Here is a 27,655-nt window from a genome sequence, read left to right on the forward strand (position 1 = left end):
TTCATTAGGACTGAGCATAAACAACAGTATTAAATGACACAATAGGGTATTGCTGGTAATTTGGGTCATTAAATTGGAGCAAATAATGAAAGTGAGGTAGTATCCACCTAGAACTACTCAGCGTATGTCTGTTGTTATATATATATATATATATATATATCATAAGAAGCAAACAAGTACTGACATCAAGGACAGCATAGGGTAAATTACTTGTAGTTCTTAATTTGTTGTGTCCTTATGATATGACTAATAAAAATTAGGCCTCTCGGCGACGTTTCGTCTCGTTCATATATATATATATATATATATGCACACACACACACTTGGTGTATCGGAAGCGACAACTACACCTACTTTATCATGTTTACACTTGCTAATCCACCATCCAGCTTGGAAGGGTTTTCTTTTTCTACGCCTCTTCATCAGCACCTGAATTTTCTATAGACGCTGATGCTTTCTCGCAGCTTTTATGATTTCCAGAAAAGCGTAGAACAGCTATTCACGAACAATAAGCGCGAAGCTTATACTCTTATCTTGCTTTGACGCAGTTTAATCCCGTATACTCGCAATATTCCCTGCAGGCCCCATGGTGTGGTACCAGAAGTTCGAGTACGCCATCGGTCACTGGCTGCAGAAAGCCACCGAGCACATGATCGGCTGCGTGCTTTGTAGCCCCGGATGCTTCTCCCTCTTCCGTGCCAAGGCTCTGATGGACGACAACGTGATGCGTCGGTACACCACCCGCTCAGACGAGGCTCTGCACTATGTGCAGTACGATCAAGGTATACGCTGCGCGCACATAGCCGTATGAAGGCCACAGACAATGGAGGCAATGAAAGCACGAGAGAAAGTCACCGTTTTTTTAATGTCGTTGTTGTTGTTGTTGTTGTTGTTGTTTAAATATAAGAAATAATAGCGTAAAGTGAACAAAAAGATAACTTGCTGCTGGTGGGAGCCGACTCCACTTCTTCCGCATTACATTGCGATACTATACCGATTGAACCAAGGTGGCGGCTATCCTCCCGTTCACAATCTTAAGTACTCGTGTATGTGTACTATACGTCTGTCCTAGAGTGGCGCTTGCTAACAGTCTCAGGGCCAGAAATGTATCGCGTTCCCTTTTTCTCGTTCATACGCGCACATGTGTGATGAAAACGCGAATCGAACATACGCAGAAACAGATAAGTCGTTAACACAAAATTTGTCAATGCACTTTGCGTTCAGTAGCTTACCTCTTCCGAAATATTCTTAACGACCAAGCTCGCCAGCACGCATGAAGATTTTAAAAAGATGAACGAACCAGCAACTATAATGAATCGGAGTATCACATACGCAACGTAATCCGGCCCTGGGCGCCTGCATGCGCAGCACGTTAAACGGCAAATCACTTGACGTAAAGCAATGGAACGCGTAAGCGCCAACAGCATCGCTAGCGCGTAATTTCAGAAATAATAAAGAGAAAATAGAAAACGCAGGGAGGTTAACCAATATCGCACTCGGTTGGCTACCCTGCACTTAAGAGATGGGATATACTGAGAGAAAGACGGAAGACTCAGTCAGTGTGCACATTACGCCAGAGACAACAGTATCGTCACATCTCGTAAGCATTTTATGAGCAGCTAAGACGCCGTCATTTAATATTCCAAAGTTTTCTTTTAAATTCACGTTAGTTGTGAGAAACAAAGGCGAGGATTACAGCGTCACTGAGTTCCTATAGCTCGGATCACGAGAACTCTAAATTATTCGTACGCTAATCTTGTAAAATAGCTCGTGGTGTTTTGCGCTCCAACCCAATATTTCGGGTCACGAACGACGATTTCCGAGGCTTCCGTTGTATGCGAAACGTAATCGTAGTGCGCCGCAGGATTGAACGGACGACTCCACATCTAACGTTTCGCAGGCGAGGACCGTTGGTTGTGCACGCTACTACTGCAGCGAGGATACCGGGTCGAGTACAGCGCCGCCTCAGACGCCTACACGCACTGTCCCGAAGGCTTCGGCGAGTTTTACACGCAGCGGCGTCGCTGGGCGCCCTCGACCATGGCCAACATCATGGACTTGCTGGGAGACTACAAGCGCACCGTGGCCATCAACGACAACATCTCGTTCCCCTACATCATCTACCAGGGCATGCTCATGGTGGGCACCATCCTGGGTCCCGGGACCATCTTCCTCATGTTGGTCGGTGCCATGGTGGCTGCCTTCAAGATCTCCAACTGGATCTCCTTCTCGTACAACATCGTGCCCATCTTGCTCTTCATGCTCATCTGCTTTACCACCAAGAACGACATCCAGGTGCGCTGCTGGTGCTCCCTGAGCACTGTACTTCGAAACGTTGAGTATTATGTGGCCGGAACACGAGGGCTCTGCACACAGGCTTCATCGCTGGAACATGCACTCGTATACTGAGAAACAGAAATTAGCAACGATTTTTACAGGAATCGAGTCTGTCTATTATGTGCTCGAATAACTTATGCAACGTATCTCGCATGTGCACATGCTTATAGAAACTGAGTTTATAGAGCGAAAATAGTTTCTCCGAGAAATTTTCGAGATTGTAAGTGGGAACCTAAAGACTAGGGCTATATTAACGTGTCCAGACAGGGTACCATAGAGACATCATTTAGCCTTCTGGAATGGGTCAACATAGTTCAACCATTTGTTAAAAGCACATATTAGTCCAAAATGTAATGAATTGTTAATATACACGTCTGGTTTTCGGGAACATGAGAAGAAGAAAGAAATTTACAGCAGTTTGCGGTCGGGCAAGGAGACTGTGACTGTACAAATGTTGTACATGTTCTGACACGGCTCCAAATGCAAGCAGAAAATGTGGATTAATGTTTAATGAATCGCAAAGATGTCACGGAGAAAGTGTTGAGTGCCTGACGCATCCCTTTCTTTTTGTGCTCTCGTTTGCTCTGCAGATTATCGTGGCCCAAATAATGAGTGCCTCGTACGCTCTACTCATGATGGCCGTGCTCGTCGGTACGGCCATCCAGGTATCCGAAGACGGCGTCGGTTCCCCGTCGGCCATTTTCCTCATATCTTTATCGAGTAGCTTCTTCGTGGCCGCGCTAATGCACCCGCAGGAGTTTATGTGCATCGTACCGGGCCTGCTGTACTTCCTCAGCGTACCATCCATGTACTTGCTTCTGATCCTGTACTCTCTGATCAACCTGAACGTCGTCACCTGGGGTACACGAGAGGTCCAGACCAAGAAGACCAAGAAGGAGATGGAGGAAGAGCGCAAGCTCGAGGAGGAGATGCAGAAGAAAAAGAAAAAAGGCGGTCTCTTGGGACTCCTGGACCTCAGCGGCAAAAGCAGCGACGAAGGAATGTTCGGACTTCAGGGGCTCTTCACGTGCATGCTGTGCTCGAACCCAAACAACCACGAGGAGAAGGTGCACCTGGCCAGGATCAGCGACCAACTCGACAACCTGAGCAAGAAGATCAGCAGCATGGAGCGCCAGCTCGAGATCGTGCACGGAGTGCCGCCTCCGAGGCGCAAGCCAGCGGCTCACGGACGCAGCTCCCGGCAGTCGGACGGAGGCCTCTCGGTGCTCAACGAGGACGCGGAAGAGGACGGCAACGAGTACGGCAGCGACACGTGCGGATCGCTCAGCGAACAACTTGGTGAGTGCTTTTTGGCGCCAGCTAAACATGAAAACGCGCGCTGTGAGTCGTCATAATTATAGCTGTCAATAACGTTATGAGAGAGCGATAGCAATTAGAAATATTGCATAGCTGATGTCACGTACAGAAATGTTACGCGTATTTAAATACCACAGCCAGTATCTGTTCCCGCAAGTAGGCACTGCCATGTCGAATCCATAGATTCAGTTGCAGTGACTATATATATATATATATATATATATATATATATATATATATATATATATATATATATATATATATATACTTGCGCAACTCTAAACTCGTTAATATGACACTATCGCGCCCACAAACTGCGTGTTACAAGTCATACTATATTGCCTGTTTATAATGCGTATAAAATGCTTAAGATGGCGGAGTTGGTTTGCTTGTCCTAAAGTTGCATATAAAGTGCAATAAGCAACCATAACTTCTTGTTGGTAATTACGAGATATATAGGGGTCACGTTTCGCGTTACGTGTAACAATGAAGGCAGCCTTATGTGGTCTTTTCTCCAACTGAAATGTTCTCTCTCTGTTGCGGGCAAATGAAGTAGTTTGAGAACATTTCAGTTGGAGAAAAGACTACATAAGGCTGTCTTCATGCATGCTTTATGTCACAACATCCTCAACTTGACTGTGAGTTTAGTCTAAATGAATTGAAAAGTGATCTTTCGTCATGCCGTACAAAGACAACCGCAGGCCCAGATGGTGTCACGTATATGATGTTAAGGAACCTAGGTCCAGTAGGAAGAATGGCTCTCTTGGAGATATTTAATGATATCTGGATAAGAGAGACTCTTCCAGATTCATGGAAATTAGCCCGGGTAATTCCAGTACTAACACCAGGAAAGACTCCCCTTTGTCTTGACTCCTACCGACCCGTCAGTCTCAGAAGCTGTTTTTCCAAACTAATGGAGAAGATGATAGACAGCCGACTGCAATGGTGGTGTGAACACACAAATGTGTTTTCCGACCACATGACCGGTTTTCGACAAAATTGTTGTACAATGGATGCAGTATTAGATATTGCCACATGCGTCGAACATGAACGTAGTTGCGGAAATGTGACAGTAGCAGTATTTTTAGACATTCAAATAGCATTCGACACTGTAAGTCACATACACACCCTTGCTGGCATGTTAGAGCTTGGCTTACACGGTCGAGCACTGCGATGGGTATCAAATTTCTTGAAAGACAGAAAAATATTTATGGAAACAATCGAAGGAGAAAGTAATTATCACAGCATCACGCAGGGCGTTCCGCAGGGCAGTGTTCTCAGTCCGATTTTATTCAACTGTGTCATGGCAGCTGTGCCACTAAAACTCCGGTCTGGTCTACAGTATTCGCTGTACGCAGATGACATCTGCATATGGGCCTCTGGATCTCATATACAAGACATTCAAAGAACGCTGCAAGAGGGTCTTGATAGTATCGACACATTTTTAAAAGAAAGAGGCATGAGTCCTCCATACGCAAAGACAGCCGTACTTCCTTTCACTAGACGACAGCTGAATAATTTCCAACTTACGCTTAATGGGCAAACTTTGATGTTTGTGAAAGAGCATAAATTTCTTGGAGTTATTCTTGACCGCCAGCTAACATGGGCTTCACACATCCGTGCAATTGAAAAGCAGACCAATACAGTAATAAACGTACCTCGGCGACTCGCTGGCACAACATGGGAGGGATCAGTCTCTTCACTACTACAGGTTCATAACGCACTCATAAAACAAAGAATTGCTTACTCGGCGCCTATTCTCCATGGTTTATCGCAAACTTCAGTGGAATGTATTCAACGTTTACTAGCAAGGGGGCTACGAGTGTGTCTTGGGGTTCCGCAGGCTACCTCGACTTCTTTAGTAATTGCTGAAGCTCGTTACCCCCCATTTCCAGTCATACCAACGGTTGAAACATGCCGACATATTTATCGCATCTTAACCCAACACGAGAAGCATCCATTAAACCTCGCGCTCACCGAAAGAAACCAAACCAAAATTCACGATGTTGTTCGAGAACATAAAGCATTATTACCAAGATTTGAATTATGCAAAGTGGATGTTAGTTACCCTCCCTGGATGTTAACATACCCTAAAACAGAGTTATCGGTTGACGGGATTATATCTAAGAGAGACATTTTCATAGTAGCCGCACAGAAACTGGCACTCTTCCACATTTACTCATTATATCACCAGTACATCCGTGTTTATACAGATGGTTCTCCTCATACCAATTCCTCGACTTCAGCATTCGTCATTCCACATTTAGCGCTAGAGCAAACATTCAAATTATCCCGAGAGACATCTTCCACCGTGGCAGAACTGTTTGCAATCCTGTGTGCTTTGCGTTTCATAACATCAGAAAAACATTCGCAAAAATGGGTTATCTTTAGCGATTCGCAAGCCGCTCTCACATTACTACAGAGCAATAAGAAAATTTTTTTGAACACTTTGCTGTTGTATGAGACACTCTAAGAACTTACAAAAGCAAGCGCAATGAACCACATAATTGCATTTCAGTGGATACCTGGGCACTGCAATATTCCTGATAATACTGCAGCGGAAGCAGCTGCGAATCGGGCGCACAATAACGTGGAGACAACCAATCTTCCTCTATTGCGTAGTGAAGTCCGTCTGCTCCTGAGACAGCTTTCTTGTCGCCTCAGCAAAACTACCTGGTTTGATCAGCAAACTAAAAACTCGGAGTTATACTTTATAGACCCATGTATAAACTTATCAATGCCGGAAAATCTAAGAGACAACAGAAAATTTGAAACATTGGTACACCGCCTGCGTCTTGGTACTGCATTTACGAAACACTTCTTGTACAGGATAAAACGTGTCTCTAGTCCGCAGTGTTCTTGTGGCAATCCAGACGAAGATGTGCATCATCTTCTTCTCGAGTGCACGAACTACGATACACAAAGAACGGTACTGCAAGCTAATTTGTTTATATTAGACAGAAGACCATTCACTCTAAAAAGATACTTGGCCCATGGCCAACTGCGGGCCTTCAAAAAAGAGCGTTTCTTGCTCTGAAAATATTAGGTATCAGATGATTTGAATACGCTAAATGAGTAACACAAACGTTGTTCGTGGTTCATAATTGGTTTATGTGGTGATCGCAACTTTTACGCAATATGTATAATTCTGTTCTGTACTTACAGTGCATTACATGAGTTGTGTGTTTTGGCTCTTCAAAACATCTGACTTTATATAAGCGTACGTGGACTGAACTAATGCACAGAACTTTCCGACTCATGCACTGCTGGACTGTGTATTTTTTATTCATCCAGTGTTCTACTGAGTGCCATATTTCGTGTCGCTATTCTCCCTTTTTACGCAAATTTGTTTCGTTTGCCAAGTGACAAGGAGTAGCCGGTGCCACCTTAAAGGCGCCAACCTCTCCTAATATTTATTTCAATAAAAAAAAGAAGTAGTTTGAATAGGAGATTGTTAATCCCCATAACGTTAACGCAGCAGGGCTTGATGAGATTGTCTGGATGCGTTTTTCTTTCGCTCTATATATAGAGCCTCGCCAGGAGAGAGATGACTTGATCAACCCCTATTGGATTGAGGACAAAGAGCTCAAGAGAGGTGAAGTGGAGTACTTGCCGGGACCCGAGATCCAGTTCTGGAAGGACCTGATCGAAAAGTATTTGTACCCCATCGACGAGAACAAGGAGGAGCAGGCCCGGATCGCGTCCGACTTGAAGGAACTACGGAATCGAGTGGTCTTCGCCTTTTTCATGCTCAACGCACTGTTCATTCTCATCGTGTTCCTGTTGCAACTGAACAAAAAACAACTGCACGTGAACTGGCCGCTGGGCGTCAAAACCAACATCACCTTCATTCCGGACACGTCTCAGGTGGTGATCGAAAAGGAACACCTGCAGCTCGAGCCCATCGGTCTCATCTTCGTGATCTTCTTCGCCGTCATCATGGTGATACAGTTCACGGGAATGTTGTTCCATCGTTTCGAGACCCTGTCGCACATCCTGGCGTCCATCGAGCTCTCCTGCTGCCACCAGAAGGTGGAGGACGTCAGCGACGACGCTTTCATCGACCGGAACGCCATACAAATTGCCAGGCAGCTACAGAGGCTCAAGGGCATCGACGAAGACGACGAGAACAGTGACGAGTACTTAGGTCCGGAGCGGCTAGAGCGCCGCAAGACGATACAGAACCTCGAGAAGCGCCGTCACCAGCGAGCCAGGACTGGAACATTGGATGTGGCGTTTCGGAAGAGGTTTATGAGCATCAACGCCGTCGATGCAGAAGGTGAGCGAACCTGTTGGTTTAAAAATTACCACTTTCATTTCTTAATACGCTACGTGCATCCCTTACAAGAGTCGCTTGCTTTTGATATTCCAATGCAATTTAGTTTCGCAGGCGTCTGTTTTATCAGCACCAAGTGAATCAGTGAAACCCACTTATAAATAACTAGATTAAATTTGATAAACTGACACAACGGTAACAAACGAATCAATATATGTGGCATGTTTAACCGTATTTCCTGCGTTCTGGCACGTGTAACCACTTTCACCGTTATTCTGTTATAAATGAGTTGCTGTGGAGAGATTGAAGTAGAAAACACCTCAGATATATTATGGAGCTAAGAAATTACATAAGGAAAAGTGATGACATAAAGACGTAAAGAAAGCAAAGAAATTGGAGAAATGTTAAAGTGAGAACAAAAAGTGCGGCTGTCACAACGCACATTACTATATACCTAACTGGCGTCCGCATCATGGACAGCACAAATGTCGGTTGCACTTTAACTTTTCGTGAAAGGGTCCTCCGTGTGGTTTGTGGCGGAAGGTCTAATTACACAACTTAACTAGAATTGCACAATTTAACGAGAACAATTTCCACAACACAGAACGCAAAAGGTGCCGATGCGTCACACCGCCATACACTCCCATTGCAAAGACTTACCGAACCCTGCAGTACACAGCTGCCGTCGGAGCTTAGTGCTTACAGCTCACCGCCTTTGAGCGCGAGACCAACGGTTCACTTTCTCACCGCAGCCCCCGCTTTTCGATAAGGGCGGAATAGAATAACGTGTGGCTCTTGATTTTGCTTGCACGGTAAACAACACCAGCTGGTCAAAATTAACTCAGAGTCAACCACTATGTCGTTTGCCAGGGTCCCGGAGTAATACTTCGGGATGTCAAAGCCAAACCCAAGTCCGTCAAAGAGATGTTATTCTTCTTCTGCGGTGGATTCGCCATACTGCTCGCAGCCTTTCGTGTATCCCTTCATGTCTTGTTTCTAGCTACCCCTTTACCCTCGCGTGAGACCAACCGGGATTCCGTCCGGTTAGGCTTTTTCTCTGTTTCACTTGTTCGGCTTTCTTCTTTCCCCGACACTGGTGGCACCTTCAAACGATAAGTTCTGCAGAACCATCCCGGGAATTTTCCACTAATCTGAATTTCGCGCTCCCACTTTCAGCTCACGCGGGGACGCCGGTGCTGAGTGGCCTGCGGCGCTTCAGCCGGAACCGGGACACCCTGCGCGCACTGGAGGTGCGGCGAAACACGGTGCTCGCCAACCACAGCAAGATGCAGACGCTGGGCGCCAAGAACCAATACTCGGCCGCTGCCGCCGCCGCCGCTGGCACCGGCGGCGGCGCTCCGGGCGGGCGTACGCGCCACCGAAACAACAACGTTCCCGCCGACCGCGTGTTCGCGGGCGCCAACGGTGAGGGCTACACAAACGACGCGTACGAAACGACCACGCCCGACGAAGACGCGGCGGCAGCGGCGCGCCAGAGTCTACGGCTGCAGGTCTACAACGACCGCAGGAGCAGCGTGGCGAGCTACGCCGAGGACTCGGAGAGCGGGGTGCGCAAGCCGCGCCACAGCCACATGTGATCTTGGACTACGTCTATAGAAGGGACTGTTTTCGTGTACTAATTATATGGCACCCGGCGGTGGGAGTCAATGCTCAGCGTCGAAAGTGCTCCAGCCGAGTCACGTGCTTCCGTCGTCAGAACTCGACGGACTTTCGAGGAGAGGACTCGGCGAACCGTACGCAGTGACTGCAGCGCGCCAGTCACGTTGTGTTCAACCGCGTATTGCGACAAGTGTCACCTGCCAACAACTCGCGGTCGCGATGCTTTAACGTCTCGGCAGATAACCGGTGGCTGACCTTTCGTTCTGCTTGAGTGCACGCGTCGCTTGAAGAAGGCTTCACGATGGTGCACTCTCCATTGTGTGCACCATCGGTGGTGCGCGAGTAGGCGAGATGGTCAGCAGTGATTAAAATTACCCGCTTAGAATGCATGCCGAGCTTGTAAGCAGCACGCCTTTAAATCAGGGCACAGCAGGTTCAGAGGCTGGCCGAGAGATTCTCGCGTACGACTCCTGAGGAATGTTCGTGTGCAATGAATGTATTTTGATATCCCAAGGAGAGTGAATGATGGTCGTCGGTCTTCTCGTGGCTGCAGCAGTCATCAGTACCCAAAGCGCTCTGAGACAAGCCACGAGAACATTAAGAAACATTTCTAGATTGCTCAAAGCAAGCAAACAAAAACATCTCGGTGTACTTTTTTTTTCCAAGACCGAGAAACGCATTCGTGCTGCCGAGCTTGAAGTGTCCCAATTGTGACAAAAACAACCCGGAGTTCAGTTCTTGCGAGCTTCCGCTGAAACAAGAAAGGTGAAATGCTCACGACACGTTATGGACGGCACAGAACGAAAGATTAATCTTACAATGTATCTCGAAAAGGCGACAAGACCCATACGTTGCGGCTGTTCGCATTATTTAAACGATAACTCTCAACTTTCCGCCTTTCGTTTCAAGCAAATTTTCTCACTAAATTACGAATGCACTCATCTTTCAAACGTAGCTCAGTCACCGGTTATGAAAGAAAGAAGGCGTTCACGTGACCATGCGTTCCTTCGTGCCCTGTCCAGCAGACTGAGGAAAATAACGCGTTTCAGGCATCGAAGTCGATGTCACAGCCGAATTCACATGCTCAGCTAGCTTTCAGTGCAAAGTTAGCCTTCGGTACGGCGCTGGAGCGCCGAATGTGCTGCACCGGTGGGGGACCAACTTGCGCTTGTGAGAATGCCTCTGGGCAAGGTCACAAAATATCAAGAGGCTTTTCGAAGCGCGAAGCGCAGAAAATGCAGCTTATAAGGCTCGAAAAGACTTTTAACGTTCCAAGTTGTAGATTGTATAAGTCGAGGCTTAAAGGTAACACTTCCGAATGCCAGCAGCTGTTTGCCATGTCTTTCTTGTTAGCTGCGAATGGCTCCGACTATTAACACAGCACATAAACACTAGTGCTGAAGTCTCTTGAAAAAAGAAAACACATAGGAGCCTTCTTTTGGTTAAATTTAATGTGTAATCAATGTTTCGTCATAGAAAAACAAGAAATTATTACGGTTATGTGTTGCCTTTCGAGGCATGTTGATCCGTGGTCATGCCTTGAACGACGCTCGCGTCCACACGCAGCCACTGTTAAATATTGCACCGAAACTATGTTCATATCTTTTTTGCCTGCCCCGAAAGGCCCAGAAACACTGGGTGAATAAACTGATCACTGCCCTGACTTCAGATTATATCGCAAGCGTGATTCGTCCAGGTCGGGCTGACTCGGTCTGTACAGCGGGAAATAAATGGAAGTGGAGGGCATACAAATATATCTTGCGAGGTCCTAAATGGGTTCTTGCCCTACTTCTGCTGGCGTGCTATAAACGTCAGCGGTATCAGATGCAGAAGCAGTCTATTCCGCTGAAGTGATCTCCAATGTCTACTCCGTCTGGCGTGAATCGAAGCAATTACACGACTGCATAATTTAAATTTTATTTCGACTAGCGTTCTTGGGAAACTTCACTCAGTTTGCGATACGTTTGTCCGCGTCTCACTTCTCTCACATACCGTGTGTCCCAAGTTGTCTACCAACTTTGGCCACGAGGTATGCGCTGGCTGCTACCTTGCCGAGCAGACACGTGCCAGTGGGTATTTGCCCGAACCGACATCTTCGGCACTGAGTATGTGACATTCGCGTGTGCCAACTGTTAACCAATCCCGCAGAAATGAATGTGCCAAGTTCACACAACGGGTGTCAACTTGGTGCAGCAACGAAATTTTCTTGTTAGCAACCTTCAAACGGCAATCAAGCAGACGCAGCGCGCACCTGGTGGCTGTCGCTATGACGTATAAGTCTCAGCACGCCACCTCCGAGATTTTTACAGCGCGCCGAGGGCAGCCACGGGCGCCACCTCATCTCGGAGTTCATTCCAAGGAGCCGCGCGTACTAGTTCATGCGTCAGTTCCGGTGAACGATAATGCTAGTGTTCTTTAGGGTTTTTTTTTTTTTTCATAAAAAATCAGCTGTCTTTGCGATCTTTTCGTGACTCTTCCGCTCGCATTTCAAACGTCAATTCTTGCACGAAGGCCTGTTCCATACCTACACTATATTAAACTGCGCTTTTTACGCGATCCAACATTTCGTTGCAGTTGGCATTTAAATGTATTAAAACGATCATGCCCGGTCCGCTTCGAGCACGACCACTCAATGAATAGCTACAATGGCTTTCCACAGAAGCGTCGCCGCTAGATGGAGCAGTGTTTCTAGAAGGAAGCGCCAGTGAGGGCGCCCGACTGCAGCGCACGCCTCATACACGACGCCAATCCCCGTGCCTCTTTCGGTGAGCCTTCTTCCCGTCTCCGTGCCTCGCCCAAAAAATCTGCTTACCGCCCAGGAGTTCGAAGAACGCAAGCGCCGCCGAGCCGAAGCCGCTGTCCACCGTTATGCGGCGGAGCCGGTGGAGGCCCCCGTTCCGCACCATGGAGCGAGCACGGGCGACCAGTCGCCAACGCCGCGCCGCCGAAACTGTCGTAGACCACAGTAATCATCATAACATGTAAACATTTTTGTAACATCAAAACATAGATGTAACAGTAATCATCATAACATACCATAACCAAATACGCACCCGTCATGAGAAATACTGCTAATCACATTAACGTCTCCAATCATCCAAAGAATGAATGCGTTGCTTTTTTTTATTCACAGTTATTAACCTTCGAGTGAATTTCGCTTGCCCTGGCACAATTTCAGTTAAAACTAGAGCCTGCATATTACAATCGCAGTCGTACGAAATTACCGCATAATTGGAGCGAAGTTATACTAACCGCCAGAACTTGCATGCGGGCAATAGCACTGTGTCCCAGATACAAGGGGGGGGGGGGGGGAGGGGGTATCATAAATAATATTTAAAAATCGCCTGTGGCACATTGTGTAATAGTACTCCTCTACCCCTACCGCCTACCCCCCAAAGCAGCGGGAGACGCTGCTGTCCAGTTCTCGCCTTTCGTACCACACCGTGTTGGTTGAGAGGGCGGTCGCAGCCAAAACGGCGCATGGGTCCTCGCGAAAGGGGAACACTCCTACAAATCAAGCCATCCTCGCGCTCATTAAAGATGTTTTCTCTCTCTCTCTCCTTGAGCAGGATTGCTCGAAGCGGCAGACATTACTCGCCCGAGAAATTAAAATGCATTTACGACTAATTTGCCAACAAATTCACAAATTAACTTTGAATTAATTACTTTATGTCATATATTCCAATTTACTAATTGTAGCTGGTGAGCTTGCAAGGCATATCCACTTAGAGTGAATACTGAGGATGACACTGGTTTAGAGATATGAGCCGTCAAACTTGCGGTAAAGGTTTATTGTTGTTCCACTTACTTTTCAAAGAAAACCTCGTTTTAGGCATTGAAGCACGAATGTAACTACGCCAATGTATTTTGACTCCAACTTCTGTAATTAATTGAATTCTGAGATCTTACGTGCCAGAACCACGATTTGATAATGAGGCACGCCGTGTTGGGGCACTCCGGATTAATTTTGACCACCACGGGATCTTTAATGTGCCCCCAATTAACGGGAAACGGGCGTTTTTGCATTTCGTCCCCATCGAAACGCGGCCGCCGAGTCCGGGATTTGATCCCACCACGTCGTGCTTAGCACGCAACACCATAGCCACTAAGCCACCGCGGCGGGTTACTTCTATAATTAATATTTCGAAACTGGTGTCATGTCATCATGAAAATTCGTTCCAAGTGGGAACGCCTAGCGAACTCACCGGCTACAGTTCGTTGATCGCAATATGCGCTGTACAGAAATTAATTTTAAAGTTAATTAGCGAGCTTTTCCTAATTAGTTTAGTATGCATTTAGATTTCTCGTGAAAGTAATAACCAGCTCCTTGAGTAATACAGCTTAATGACTTGAATTATATTATATGCCACAGGCGATTTTTCAAAAATCTGTATGATCTAAAAAAGTTCACCGGCGATTACAATGCTCCCTAGTGCGAAATTTGAGCGCAGATGTATACGTGTTTTCATTTAGTTCTATATTAGCTGGCGTGGACAATCTGTCTCGTGCGGCACGTTGCAGACGGAGCGAAGTGTGGCGCGACTGCCTCGCTAATCGTGAGGTCACGAGAGGAAGCGCGTGGGCGCGATTCACAGCAGCGGCCGCAGACAACCTCCGCTCATGCAGTGCTTTGTCCCCATGCAGAGGACGCGCGCTACTCTGGCGCCATCTCATAGCTATAGTCGCAGAAAAGCCCTTGAGCGCGGCTCTAAGTTTTTCTTCTCACGCCTTCACCACACTTTTCTCCTCACGCTCTCTTCGCTTTCTTCATCCCCCGCTTCGTTCAGCGTTCGCTCTCACCTTTCACTAATTCAATTATGGGGTTTTACGTGCCAAAACCACTTTCTGATTATGAGGCACGCCGTAGTGGAGGACTCCGGAAATTTCGACCACCTGGGGTTCTTTAACGTGCACCTAAATCTAAGCACACAGGTGTTTTCGCATTTCGCCCCCATCGAAATGCGGCCGCCGTGGCCGGGATTCGATCCCGCGACCTCGTGCTCAGCAGCCCAACACCATAGCCACTGAGCAACCACGGCGTCACCTTTCACTGTGCTCGTTCGCTCGATTACGACGTAGGACACCGACGCCGACGCTCGCCGCAGGAACGGACGCCTAAGAGCTGTGCTCTAAAAAACAAACAACGGTATAACGTTCGAAGTTATAGCATTCAAAGCTAATTCTTTCCATACCAACTGCCCTAACAGGCGGACTCGACCATTTATTTAGTTTCATTCAAGTAATTTTAAGATGATTAGTACGACACAAAAAAAACTTTCCCAAAAATATTTGAGGTGAAAAAAAGTATGGCACAACTGTGGGCCATATGAATGTTTTCATACCGCGCCGAACCAAGAGGGAAAACAACAATTGTCAGAAGTCAAGTTTTTTTTTTTTTTTTTTTTTTTTTTTTTTGTCACAACACTTACATTACCAGAGTTGGCAGGTATGGGTTTCTTTATAAAACACAATTTAGACATTGTTTTATTACATCTTTCTGTTATTTACTCCTCAAAATGACAAACATACAGCGCTTTTTAGAAGCTATGTGCCAGAAAATAGTTGTATACGGAAGCCCCAGAATACTTTCACACAAATTTCCACACGGCATACTATCTGCGAAATTTTGATGTGTGTCTCAACGGTGCGCAATAGCTCCGCAAGACCATGCTAAACTTGAAAGACAACCTGTTGGCCAATGTTTACGCCTCAATAGAACACAGTAGCGCTTCTTGTAAAAATCGAACACATAGCCGCCATCATAGAAAAAGGACATCAAATATCTCAACAGAAATTTTTAAAAATGATATTTTTGTTTTACCGAAGAAAAATAACTCTGATGCTCAGACCCACATCGCAAATTTTTATTGCAATTGGGCTGCACTGCACACATTTATGGTTAGAAAATCGAATCGGATTGAAGCACATGGCACTGGAATAGTGAAGCTGGACTCGCCGTTTCCAAAATCAGGGCCAAAAGACACATTCATTTTGCACATTAATGTTGTTTGGCTTAGAGTTCCCGTTTCCAGCAAAATTTTTGGCATACAGGATGTTTCAGAAGACGCGTTCGAAATTGCTTAGATAGGCAAGGTGAGATTAGAAAGCAATTTCCTCGGCAATGTATTTATCACAGAGGCATACGTTCTTAAATAACTCAAGATCATAATTAAGAAAGCAACAATGTGAATTAGACTAACCTCATAATTGACCAAGGACATGGCTTAATAAGGACGCTCGATCTATGCTCGCCCGACGGTGAAGCGTACTCGGGTCATTCACGGTCGTCAACGAAGGGCATGACAGTCGCGATGTTCGTCATTATAATTCCGGTTTTGTGGGTGTTATAGGCCGGAACTCCTTAAGCTGCAAAAGTTAAGCGGTCCAACTTTTGTATGTCTGAAAGGGGTTATGAGCAGACCAGATCACGGGCTTCAACACTTGCGTTCAGGGCCAATCATTTGGTTCTGCCGGATATGAAGTTTAATTGGTCTAATTCTCATTATTGCGTGTTTAATTATTGGGCCGAGTCATTTTAGAATGTATGCGTCTATGACAAAAACAATGAAGTAGTAGTCGCTTTCTTATGCATCTTGCCAATCTTTACAAAATTTCGGATGCGTTCTCTGGAATGTCCACGGTATACAAAATTGTGCTGGAAACGGGAACTCTAAACGAAATAAGACTATCGTGTGGCACAACCATGTTGTTTGGCCCTTATTTCGGTGAACACGAATCCAGCTATATGAAATTTGTATGAAAGTACCTTTGGTCTTTCCTATCTTACCATTGTTTGCATAGATCTTCTAAAGAACAGCATGTTTTTGTCATTTAAGGGACAAATTACATAAAGAAGAGCAATAAAATAGTGTCTAAACTATTTAAAAAAAACACCTCTCTCAACTATGATATAGTAAGACTTGTGATAATAAAAAAATATTCAATTTTTGGCAATCGTTCTTCTCCCACCTGGTTTGGCACTGTTTGAGAAAATTCAAATGCCCCACAGATGTGCAAAAAAAAAAATCTTTTTCCCGTCAAGTATTTTAGGGAAAGGTTTTTACTGCCACAATAGACATTTTCTATATTTCTTTTATAAAGCCAAAGATGATCGAGAGCACCCGTTGGGACAGTTGACATGGTGTGGCACAGGTACGTTCATAATAAAATTAACATGGGAGGACATTTTCTAGTGCATCCTGCTTTTTCTATTAATTTCTTTGTTCTTTTCACTGAACTGACCCACTTTGGCACAATGTTGGGGATCGGAATTTTCAAGAAAGTGATAAGGAAGCTAGTATTATTCGCATCACCACGAAGATAGCGCCATAGCACTGTTGAGTTCTGCTCTGTCCTTATCATCTTCAAACATGCCTGTTGGCCATCGTACAACCTGCCACCTACAACGATATATTTGCGCTGAACTTATCTGCCACTCCTATACAAATCGAGCGACTCAACCGCAACTGCTTGCATACGATTCCTGGAACAGTGGGGGCCTCGGCGATTACAACATACAGGGTGCAAGATTGCATATCAAATAACCTTTTCACACAAGCACCAGGACTTATCACGCAACGTTTTCGCAGGAAGACTATGACGTAAGAAACACATTTCACTTATTTGCGGCACACGGTTTTGGCTCATTTACCGTTGTAAGAGTTGGAGGACAATCCCACCGCTGGCGACCAGTTGAACGGTTTAGACGTAGTTGAAGGGAGGAATTACCCATCGCTGGCATCCAGTTGTAAGGGTTGTAGTTGGGCATGAACTATGTGGTAGCTGGCCCATGCCGTCGTCCAACTACACCCTGTCTTACCTATAAGGGGCTGAATAGCATTACACTGAATAGTGATCATTGGTTGTCTTGCTTCGCTTGCAGCAGGGGTCAATATCTGTTTCAACGTTACATATTTCGCGCACCACGTTGGCATCCGTATTTCCTTGCAAAGTTTGAAATGGATTGAATTCTGGGGTTTCACGTGCCAAAACGACGATTTCATTATGACCCACGCCGTAGTGGGGGACTCCAGATTAATTTTGACCACCAGGGGATCTTTAACGTGCCCCCAATGCACGGGACAAGGGTCTTCCTTTTCTTTTCATTTATTTATTTCGCCCCCATCGAAATTCGACCGCCGCGGCCGGGACTTGATTCCGGTACCTCGTAGCCGCCAAGCCACCGCGCGGGTGTTCCTTGCAAGCCACCGTGTCCTATTCATATTACATAGGGCGCAAAATTATCTGGCCATATTTTCGTCTCATCTGGCATTCAGAAATTACGTACCTGCAGCTACTGCTTAGTGCTATTTCGTTTTGAGTACACCCATTCGAAGCCTTTTTGTTTACAATGGTTTTTCTCCTGACTTAATTAGTTCTCCATACAGTCAAGCCTTGAGCATTGTAATGGAACGGGATCTAACGACGTAGTAGACTAACAAAATATTTGTAATTCACCCCCGTGATCGTCTTACAGAAACTCATAGATTAAATATATCGTTTTAACGATGCAAATTTTTTAATAGCGAATATAAAGAATCATTCTAACTTTCTTTTTCTAGTTTCTTGTTTTTTTATATTTAAGAATGAACATCTTGCTGGTCATTTTGCGCCGATTAAGCCGAAATACTGCGGAGCGCGACGCGGCTTTTAACTCCTCCGAATCAGCACTTTAAAAATCCCGCGAGCTGTTGGATATCTGGTCACGTGCCAAGCCGGCTGCGCTGCTGAGTACGAGGCTACGCTCTACGGCTGTCGCCCTGCCCCGCGCTCTCCTGTGCTCTGGTGCACAAGGCACGCTGCGCGTTGGCCCAAGGAGCGTGTGGCTTGCGGTATACGTGCTGCGCCGTCTAACCGCGGTTGCGATAGTCTGCGGCACATGAGCAGCCACAGGACCATATTATTGCGATAGCAAGAATACGGACGTTGAAGCCGCCGCCTTCGCCGCGATGGTACGAATGCCTAAAGAGGCCAGAGCGCTAGGTGAGTGACGTCACGGAGAAGAGGCCGACGGCGTTGCTCGGGCATACGGGTTGAATGAGGGGATCGCGCCCTTTGGGCAACGTTAACTAGAGCGCAGTTATTGTTTTTTAGGCATAGTTGAGCAGATGGCCCGCAGAGAAGAGAGGGTGTTCCAAGATTATTTTATTTATGCAACACTATTTACGTGCTGCATTATTAAAAAGCCCGTCCATAAAAAATGAAATTGTTCAACCTTAGGATTGAGAACAAATTTCGGGTAAATGATCACAGGGAGCATGGATTGTATAGAAAATTCACAGTGCTGCCCTCTTCTTCAGAGTAGCTTCTTTGCCTTGATTTATCGTCGTCGTCAAAGAGTTTGCCGTTCATGCGACCACAACAGTTCAACAAAATGTTAGCACTGCAACATAACACATATCTCATGATAAATTCACTGGTGTACCCTTCTTCACATTCGGAGCACATGTATTTATTCCAATCTAGATTAGGCTCTAAACGAATAATTTCGCTTTCGAGGCATTATTACACACAGTACCGCAGTCCACATATTTACAGCTCAAATGAGTTTAGTAATGGACATACAAAACATTCGTGCAACTATTTACAACGAAACAGCTGCCTTATTCCGCAGAATTCCCGCTTATCTCTTCTTTGCCTTAGCATTGGCACCCAAATTCTGTCACTGATCTTGCGGAAACATGAACGCATGATTTTTTGGCCCCGATTTGCAATTGCTCCAGCAATTGGGCACGCAGCATTTATTAGCCATACCCTAGCATGAACGTAATCCACATTCCGCGGCAATGAAGGCTTGCCGGACACACAACCGCAATCGCAGCACAAGCGCAGAGACTACATGCACGGTTCACGTCCAGAAAAATGTGCGCACGGAAGCATATCGCAGCATGTCAGGACCTTTCTAACCCCGAAGCTATTCAAGGAGCGGCAGGGTTCTCGGAACTAATCGAATTGTTATCGCCGTCGTCGCCCACTCGGTCTTCCGTGTCTCATTTTCAACACAGGTGCGCCGCTCGTAGCTTCGTAGCACGCTGCACGGAACTTCTATGTAGGCCTCTTTTGCGTGACGTAGCTCAAGGGGAGAGGGTACAGCCAGAAGGCCTTAAATTCTTTAGAGGATGTTGGCCGTATACGGCGCGCGGGCGGTTGAGTTTTGTATGTTGTTCAGCTTATTGTTAAATTAAGCCTGCCAAAACGTTATATCTTAATGGCTTTGCTCTCTACAAAGTAAAACCCTTGCCTAACTCATGCATTTAAGCTATGAAATGTTTACTGATCCCCTACAATGAACGGCTTCTAATACAAATTATTTCAGACAAAAGGATGCATAATTAATGAGCGTTACTGACATTGCATACCAAGGTTCTATCCCTCTTTATAATAGACAATGGCGGACTTCAAGCACATTTTTCTTACAGATATGCGTTGATCGACCAGCCTTTCTTTTTTTCACCAGCAGCAGAAATTTTGTTATTAATAATCGTGCGATGTAGTATGACGCTGTGAAGTGTGATATGATCCTGAGTTGAAAAGCGCAACATTTTTGTGTGAGTTTGGCACCTAGAAATCAAAACTGAACATTTGTACCCAATGGCCTAGAAGCAAAGTAATTAAACATTAAAGAAGTCGATGCATCCAGTGCACAGAGGCGGCTGTTGAATAACAACACTGTACAAGCACCGACTATATACATATAGCATAGTAGTTGCACGGGAGGCGTAGCGGCGGCTTCAGCAAAGAACACAGCCACCGAGCGACACGCCCGTACGACCTATCGCCGGCAACGCTATCGCGTAAACTGATACATCTCGTCAAGGCAACCGCGTCTTTTTCTGCCCGCCGAGGTGCCGGCACCACTGGTACTCACCTGCTCCGGCCGCCGAGGGTCAAGTGACGGCGTATTCAGTAATCTGAAACGAAGCAGAATACCTGTTGCCGCCGAACAGTACGCTAACTATAGAGTTTCTTAAAGGGACACTAAACAGAAAAAACGACTTCTTCTACATAAGTAAATTACGTTTCTACAACACCAAAAACACCACTCTTGCCACGATAAGACTCTTGGTAAGGCAGAAAAATCGCAAGAATGAAAGACGGGTGGCGACGCCTCCTTGAAGTTTCCGCAGCTGGTCGCTGTGACGTCATGGATTCTGATGGCATCTTCTAGGGCCTACTTAATTATATAGCGCTACAGATTGACTACATTGTGTTCTAAAGGAACCGAACATTAAACATGGCGAGTTTCGGGAGCATTTACTCAGCCAACGCGGTCCAACTGCGGAAACATACTTTGGAATCCCTGATGTCACACTGACATAACGGCGTCGGGGTTTCGGCGCGAAATTCAAATACTGATACTTCGATTTTTATTTTCTCATTTAATAATCAAACTGTTATTTCGAAATGACTGCCTGCACGGTTCTCAAACAATGCTTCCTTAGCCTAAACTGATTTATTGTTTCGTTTTAGTGCCCCTTTAAAGACATACGACAACCATCACAATTACTCTGATCGGCAGCTCGTGCGGCGTCGAACCGTAGTGCTTTTGGAAGCTCACAACACGCTTTGAATAACACGCACCGCCGATATCTGTCGCCCGCAGATCAAAGTCGACGGGCGCAGGCGCTCCAAGCTACGCGCCGCAATCGCGCATTGCCTGCACAAACAGCGGCGTGAGCGCGAAGAGACACAGACGATAGCACGGAGCGTGCCGGCAAATCTGCTTAGTGCGCGCTTCGTAAGCGACATATACTGCACACAATCGTACGAGCTACGGGATTTGTGCCACGTAGTACGCGGCAGCTAGCCGATACCGCGCGCAAGGAAGCGCCGCCGGTTCGCGCTCAAGTGACCGCTGTACAAGCACGCACACACGCGCACCGCAGTAAACCTTAACAAGTCGCCGCATTTTCAGGCAAGCTTAGCTCACCTCGCACTGCACGTAACTTTTCTGGAAGTGGCTCGCGCTTCGGAGAACGTTGTCGAACGCTCACAACCGTCCAATTAAAGACGCGGCAAAGACCCTCATCATCTAAAATGATGATTTTTGCGTACTCTCGCTTCACTATAAGCACTCAAGTCGCCTCGAATACGACAAAGCTCGAACGAACACAGTGATCGTGCAAAATGGTTCTGGACGGCCAAATGTCGTGCCATGTTGTACTGAGGCCTTCAATAAGTCATAACAGCGCGTCTTCTCACTTAGAACACATGCACACTCGTAGAACGTGCAATGGTCGTTCAAAGTCACCGTGGAGTCTTGGCGGTTCAAAACTGGGAGATACATCAACAACGGTAGAAGAAAGCGCCGTTGCTGGCAATGGCTGCTGCTTGGGCGCTTTCCACGCGCGCGTGCGCGTTCCGAAGTCCCGTGCTCCTCCGCGCGTAGTTTCGACTTTCGGCGTCCTCTGCAGCGCCAAAGCGCGGCTTCTCCGAATAGAAAAACAGCGCAGACACACATTGCGCGGGATGTTTCGTATCTGACAGTAGAAATAATTCTGCTGACATTGTCGCTGGGGCTGACAGCGTTGTTGCTCACGGCTGAGTTATTCTTTCCTCTATTTGGCTCACGTCATACATGGGCGTATTTCAACACTCCCAATCCACCGTACGCCACCGTTATTTTCTGAAAACCTCTATTTTACAACCGCAATGCCCCTTAAATTGAGGTCGGTGGTAAAATAATGCTTCTAGCTTATTTTACTTCTTTTCGTGAAAGTACTTACTTTAAGCTGGGGAGGAAAAATGTACAGCACCAGAAGATGCTGTGCATCCTCATCCGCGTGGCCCCAACTGCATTCCGGGCTATCAGCTCTTGAAAGTTTATGTACGAAGTGTTTTGTGTACGCGATACCAAGCCGCAGATGGTGAATGAGTGTTTCAAAAGTTCTGGTTGTACGTAATGTGGACAAGATTATAAATTGAAGTAATGGGTCAATGTGAAATAAATGTGAAGATTTCGAGTTCTGATCAAACCATGTACTGTGAAACCATGCACTAGTTGTAAAATGAGGTTTTGCTGATCAGGACTCGATGAGACCTGTCACTGAGGTTGAGATGTGTTACTTTACCTAGTTTATCAGCTATTTGTGAATTACAAAAGAAAAGTGCAGCAGGCGCGGGCGGGGTCCACATTGACGGAGCAATACCTGTCGACAATCGGAAAATTAATCCTCGCGGTCGCACACAGATAACGGACAGTCATATATAGTGATAAGCTAGACAAACTGCGGGACCATGGGCCAAGAGCAGCTGCAATGGCAACTGTTCCTCGTTTTATTTTGTGTCTGTGCGAGCCTGGGTGTCCGTGTGTTCGCGTCCAATGAGAGAGACCGCGCGGAATGCACCTCCAGACGCTTGCATTTGAGTACGATAGGGTAAACTCTCAACCCAGCTCTAAACAGGTGCTCAATGCGGAACCTCCGCTATCTCTTTCATTTATCGAGTGCCGCCTCCTTGTGGAAGAGATAGCGACACAAGCAGAACAATTCTAGATAACAAAGCAAAGAAATACCTTCACCCCTTACCTCGATGTACGAGTTTCACAACTCAAACGGCCTTCGAGCGGTAGAGGTGTAGTTTTCGGTTGAATCGGGGACATGCTCTTCGCCAATTTCCTGCGGACACACGCGCCGGCGCCACGTCTGTGTTCGAACGCTGTGCTACAAAGACAAGGTGATACAGTGAAATCCATTTGAACCCAGCGCGGGGCAGGCTCTTGTGATTAGTGACGCATAATTTCGAGGCATGACGGCTCCAGAATGGTGAGTAGCGCGCTGTCCGTGCACATCAGTTTCGCGACCCCTTCCTTCGAAGTTCCTTGGTTTTGTTGTTCATCGCGGCCGGATTTAAACAGTACGGCCTCCGTGTCTCCACATGCCTACGTTGAAAACTAACAACGCAAGTCTAACGGAAATGTAAAACTACGTTTAAAACTTGTATCGCTCATGTATTGAGAAGCCTCTGGTGGGATTTGTTGCGCAAAATTGCTTGTCGTACTTGAAGCTTGTTAGAAGCAAGCGACAGACGTCGGTGGGCTCTCTCTCTCTCTCTATCTCTCTCTCTCTTTCTCAGACACCCTTTTCAGAAGCGCGTGAGTTTGTCGTATACGTCTCGATGCATTTTATAAAGGTATTGCACTTTTAACAGGTGATTTCGTTCCGCCACTTGAAATATCTTTCTCTGCGTAAATTTTGGAGGCGTGGAGTCAGTATTCAGGGACGCAATAAAAGCTGTTGCTGAATAGAATGCGGTATCGGTTGCCGCATTTTGCTGGTGCCTGCTTTTAAAGAAGGGCACAGACCAAGATTATAGTGAGAGCTAAATAGGTTAGACAGGAAAAGCAATTTGTATGCTGTTCGAAATAATTAGGTAGCACCATGAAAAGGAAGAAAAAATGGTAAGAAAAGCGAGGATAATAAAAAGAGTAAAGATTTTTGAAAATCTGCACATGCACGCGTTTACTTTAAAGAACGAGGAAGACGCACGCTCTCAGCACTTAGACACGTGAGCACAGGAACTATGCAAGGCTCGAGAACATATTTTCGATGGCATCATCAAAGGGCTATACGGCTATGAGATTATTTTTCTTGTTTAAATATTTCAATTTTATATATTTCCACTACATGGAAATATCATCATCATCATCAGCCTGATTACGCCCACTGCAGGGCAAAGGCCTCTCCCATACTTCTCCAACTACCCCGGTCATGTACTAATTGTGGCCATGTTGACCCTCCAAACTTCCTAATCTCATCTGCCCACCTAACTTTCTGTCGCCCCCTGCTACGCTTCCCTTCCCTCGGAATCCAGTCCGTAACCCTTAATGACCATCGGTTATCTTCCCTCCTCATTACATGTCCTGCCCATGCCCATTTCTTTTTCTTGATTTCAACTAAGATGTCATTAACGCGCGTTTGTTCCCTCACCCAATCTGCTCTTTTCTTATCCCTTAACGTTACACCTATCATTTTTCTTTCCATAGCTCGTTGCGTCGTCCTCAATTTAAGTAGAACCCTTTTCGTAAGCCTCCAGGTTTCTGCCCCGTACGTGAGTACTGGTAAGACACAGCTGTTATACACTTTTCTCTTGAGGGATAATGGCAACCTGCTGTTCATGATCTGCGAATGCCTGCCAAACGCACCCCAGCCCATTCTTATTCTTCTGATTATTTCACTCTCATGATCTGGATCAGCAGTCACTACCTGTCCTAAGTAGATGTATTCCCTTACCACTTCCAGTGTTTCGCTACCTATCGTAAACTGCAGTTCCCTTCCGAGACTGTTAAACATTACTTTAGTTTTCTGCAGATTCATTTTTAGTCCCACCCTTCTGCTCTGCCTCTCCAGATCAGTGAGCATGCATTGCAGTTGGTCCCCTGAGTTACTAAGCAAGGCAATATCATCAGCGAAGCGCAAGTTACTAAGGTATTCTCCATTTACTCTTATCCCCAATTCTTCCCAATCCAGGTCTCTGAATACCTCCTGTAAACACGCTGTGAATAGCATTGGAGAGATCGTATCTCCCTGCATGGAAATATACATTACATTATTCTTTACGTGTGCCTAAATGTAACTTGTCAATACGTTAATGTTCTTACAATATATAAACTTTAAATGTCCATCATCAATTATCTCGTTCTACGGGCGTTTATTACTCTTTGTTTGTGTTCTTCTATATTCTTCTCCTAGAACAAATCTAAATGCCTTGGGTTCGATCACATTGCAACGTGCCGCGTACAGTCGGATACGGTGCCTAGTTTTTATTTCGTTTATATTTGTACGATTTCCACATCGCTTTGAGAACTGAGGTAACACTATACTTCAACCGTCCGGTTGACTGAACTATGTTAGTCACTGTATGCTAAAAGCTACGTCACGTATGCTACGCGACGTCGGAAATAAAATGAGACTCACAGGTGCGGTGCGTGCGCGCGCTCCGCGCAGGCAGTCCAAAGCGCCATCTATAGGTGGCAACGGGTAGACGCCTATGGGCGCGCGCGCGTGTGTGTATGTGTGTGGGCATATAATGCACTCGATAGGTTGTGCGCGTCCAAGGGACGTAACAATGCTCATAAATAGGGTCCTTCGCTTTCGAGTTTGACACCTTTGATGGGCAAGGCCCACCGAGCGAAAAATACAGCATTTGCAGCAGCGAAACGGTACCTATACATTCACACTGGCTGCGACGCAACCAGCGCGCCTCGACGGAGCAGAACGGGCGAAACGGTGTTGCGTGAAGGGTAGAGGCCATCGCCGCGACGCAACGTCACCAGCACGCTTCCAGGGAGCAGATACGGCGACGCGACGCCGCGGATCGAGACGGTTTGTCGCCGGCGAGGCACTCGCTGCCTGACGCGCGCGCGCGGTGCCGCCATCTCGCTCTCGGAAGCAGACGAGTGGACCATTTATAGCCGTGAAGTAGAGAGTCCATCGTTCGCTCGAAGGTTGCCGGGGCATTGCAAAGGCCGAACTGCATAACCTTGAATTCATAAAGCCCGTCCGGTGTTACGAAAGCGGTCTTTTCGCGGTCCGTGTCATCTACAGAGATCTGCCAATACCCAGAGTGAAGGTCAATGGACGAGAAGTACTTGGCTCCATGCAGGCAGTCCAAAGCGCCATCAGTACGTAGCAGCGGGTAAACGACTTTGCGCGTGATCTTGTTCAGATGTGGGTAACCGATGCGAAAGCGCCAGCTGTCATCTTTCTTCTTAACAAGGACAACTGGGTACACCCACGGGCTAGGCGAATGTTCGATGACGACTTTAGTCAGCATTTTGTCCGCCTCATTTTGTATGACAGTTGACGTTCAGCATGTGAAACGCGGTACGGATGTCGGCACAAGCGACTGCCAACAAAATAAAAAAAAAATGCCCCGATAAGCCTCCAAGAGGCAGCCTATGTTTGCAGCCTGCGTAGGAAGAAGGTCAAGTGCGATCACCTTCCATAGTTCGTCTGGTGCAGGATTGCACTGATCATACTTGTCTGCAGATGATGGTGGAACTTCCGCGTCTAATACGGCTGTCTCGCAATCATCGATAGGCGAGATGACGCCCAGCGACATGCCTCTCGGTATGCCTCTCGGTATGCCTCTCGGTAGTTTAGAACCGGCAGTGTGGTCCGGTTGTCTGCAACAGTGAGCAAGGTGTACGGAAGGGCGACATTAATTCCTTTCAAGTGCTATGTGAGCACTCGGACACACTGCATAAACGCCGTCAGGAACAGGCGGAAATGAAGTCACCGTAATGTACTTTGTGGCTTGCGATGGCATGCGTATGTCATCGAGGGAATATAAGAACGGTTATTTCTCTTGAGGAATGTCGCAGCTCTGGGACAGCTAAAGTTGAATCGCACTGGATGCGCAGTCAAAGAGGGTGGATTGAGATTATAAGCCGTCTCATCCTAGTATAATATCGTGAGGGAACGGTTCCGAAATTGCAAACAAAACAGTGGTAAGGTGCCCTGTGATGCCGAGGCCAACAGTGTACATTCCGAGCACGGTGGGCCTTTGTGCATCAGCGACACGGAGGGTTCCTGATGGGGCAGGCGCGAGGCAGGCGGCGACACAATTGGGGATTCATCACAGATATTTGCGCACCAGTGCCGATAAACGCCGGAATGTATGACGATTAGTCAACTTTTGCCTGGTCGCTAAAGCGAGTAGAATATCTTTAGATCGAGTCGTAAGTGCAGCATCGCCTCCGGGAGCTGCAGCAGTTAGGTTTCTGGGAAAGAGCATCGCAGTTTCATTGTGGACGGCGGGCGACGAGCCTGTGGCCATAGCGACGACGGTCGACGAGCTGGTGGCGAACGGGACTGGTGACGGCGGGATGGCGGTCCCGACCTGTTCCATGGAGCAGTAGCGCCGGCGTTACGCGGTTTCTGGTCAAATGGAGGGTGGAAACGTCGTAGGATCAGTCCGGAACGGTAGTAACCATATAGGACGGCCGTGGAAATGAGCAAACGATACGTTTGCGGCAATGGCGGGCAATGTGACCGCTGCGGCGGCAGGCAAAGCAGATCGGTCAATCATCTGCAGTTCGCTACTCGGCCGAGTTTCGATAGCCTGGACGGTACCGCTGGCTAGGCGAAGGATAAGGTCCATCAG

The 27,655-nt window shown here is 46.7% G+C and overlaps 2 protein-coding genes across 2 annotated transcripts in view; both read left to right on the forward strand.

Annotated features, from left to right (window-relative positions):
* The window catches only part of kkv (hyaluronan synthase-like protein kkv), a 97,294-nt gene extending 86,081 nt beyond the window's left edge, over positions 1-11,213 (forward strand). The window contains exons 11-15 of the mRNA XM_050188894.2: positions 582-782; positions 1,901-2,295; positions 2,928-3,636; positions 7,184-7,933; positions 9,107-11,213. Coding sequence (XP_050044851.1) covers positions 582-782; positions 1,901-2,295; positions 2,928-3,636; positions 7,184-7,933; positions 9,107-9,528 — 2,477 coding nt within the window. The 3' untranslated portion in view covers positions 9,529-11,213. The remainder of the gene's footprint in view (positions 1-581; positions 783-1,900; positions 2,296-2,927; positions 3,637-7,183; positions 7,934-9,106) is intronic.
* An 11,900-nt stretch (positions 11,214-23,113) lies between these two features.
* Positions 23,114-27,655, forward strand: part of LOC126541923 (chitin synthase chs-2-like) — a 154,499-nt gene continuing 149,957 nt past the window's right edge. Inside the window, exon 1 of the mRNA XM_055077016.2 lies at positions 23,114-23,313. Coding sequence (XP_054932991.1) covers positions 23,297-23,313 — 17 coding nt within the window. The 5' untranslated portion in view covers positions 23,114-23,296. The remainder of the gene's footprint in view (positions 23,314-27,655) is intronic.

Source organism: Dermacentor andersoni, chromosome 2, assembly GCF_023375885.2.
Source record: "Dermacentor andersoni chromosome 2, qqDerAnde1_hic_scaffold, whole genome shotgun sequence".
In the NCBI taxonomy this organism is placed as follows: domain Eukaryota; kingdom Metazoa; phylum Arthropoda; class Arachnida; order Ixodida; family Ixodidae; genus Dermacentor; species Dermacentor andersoni.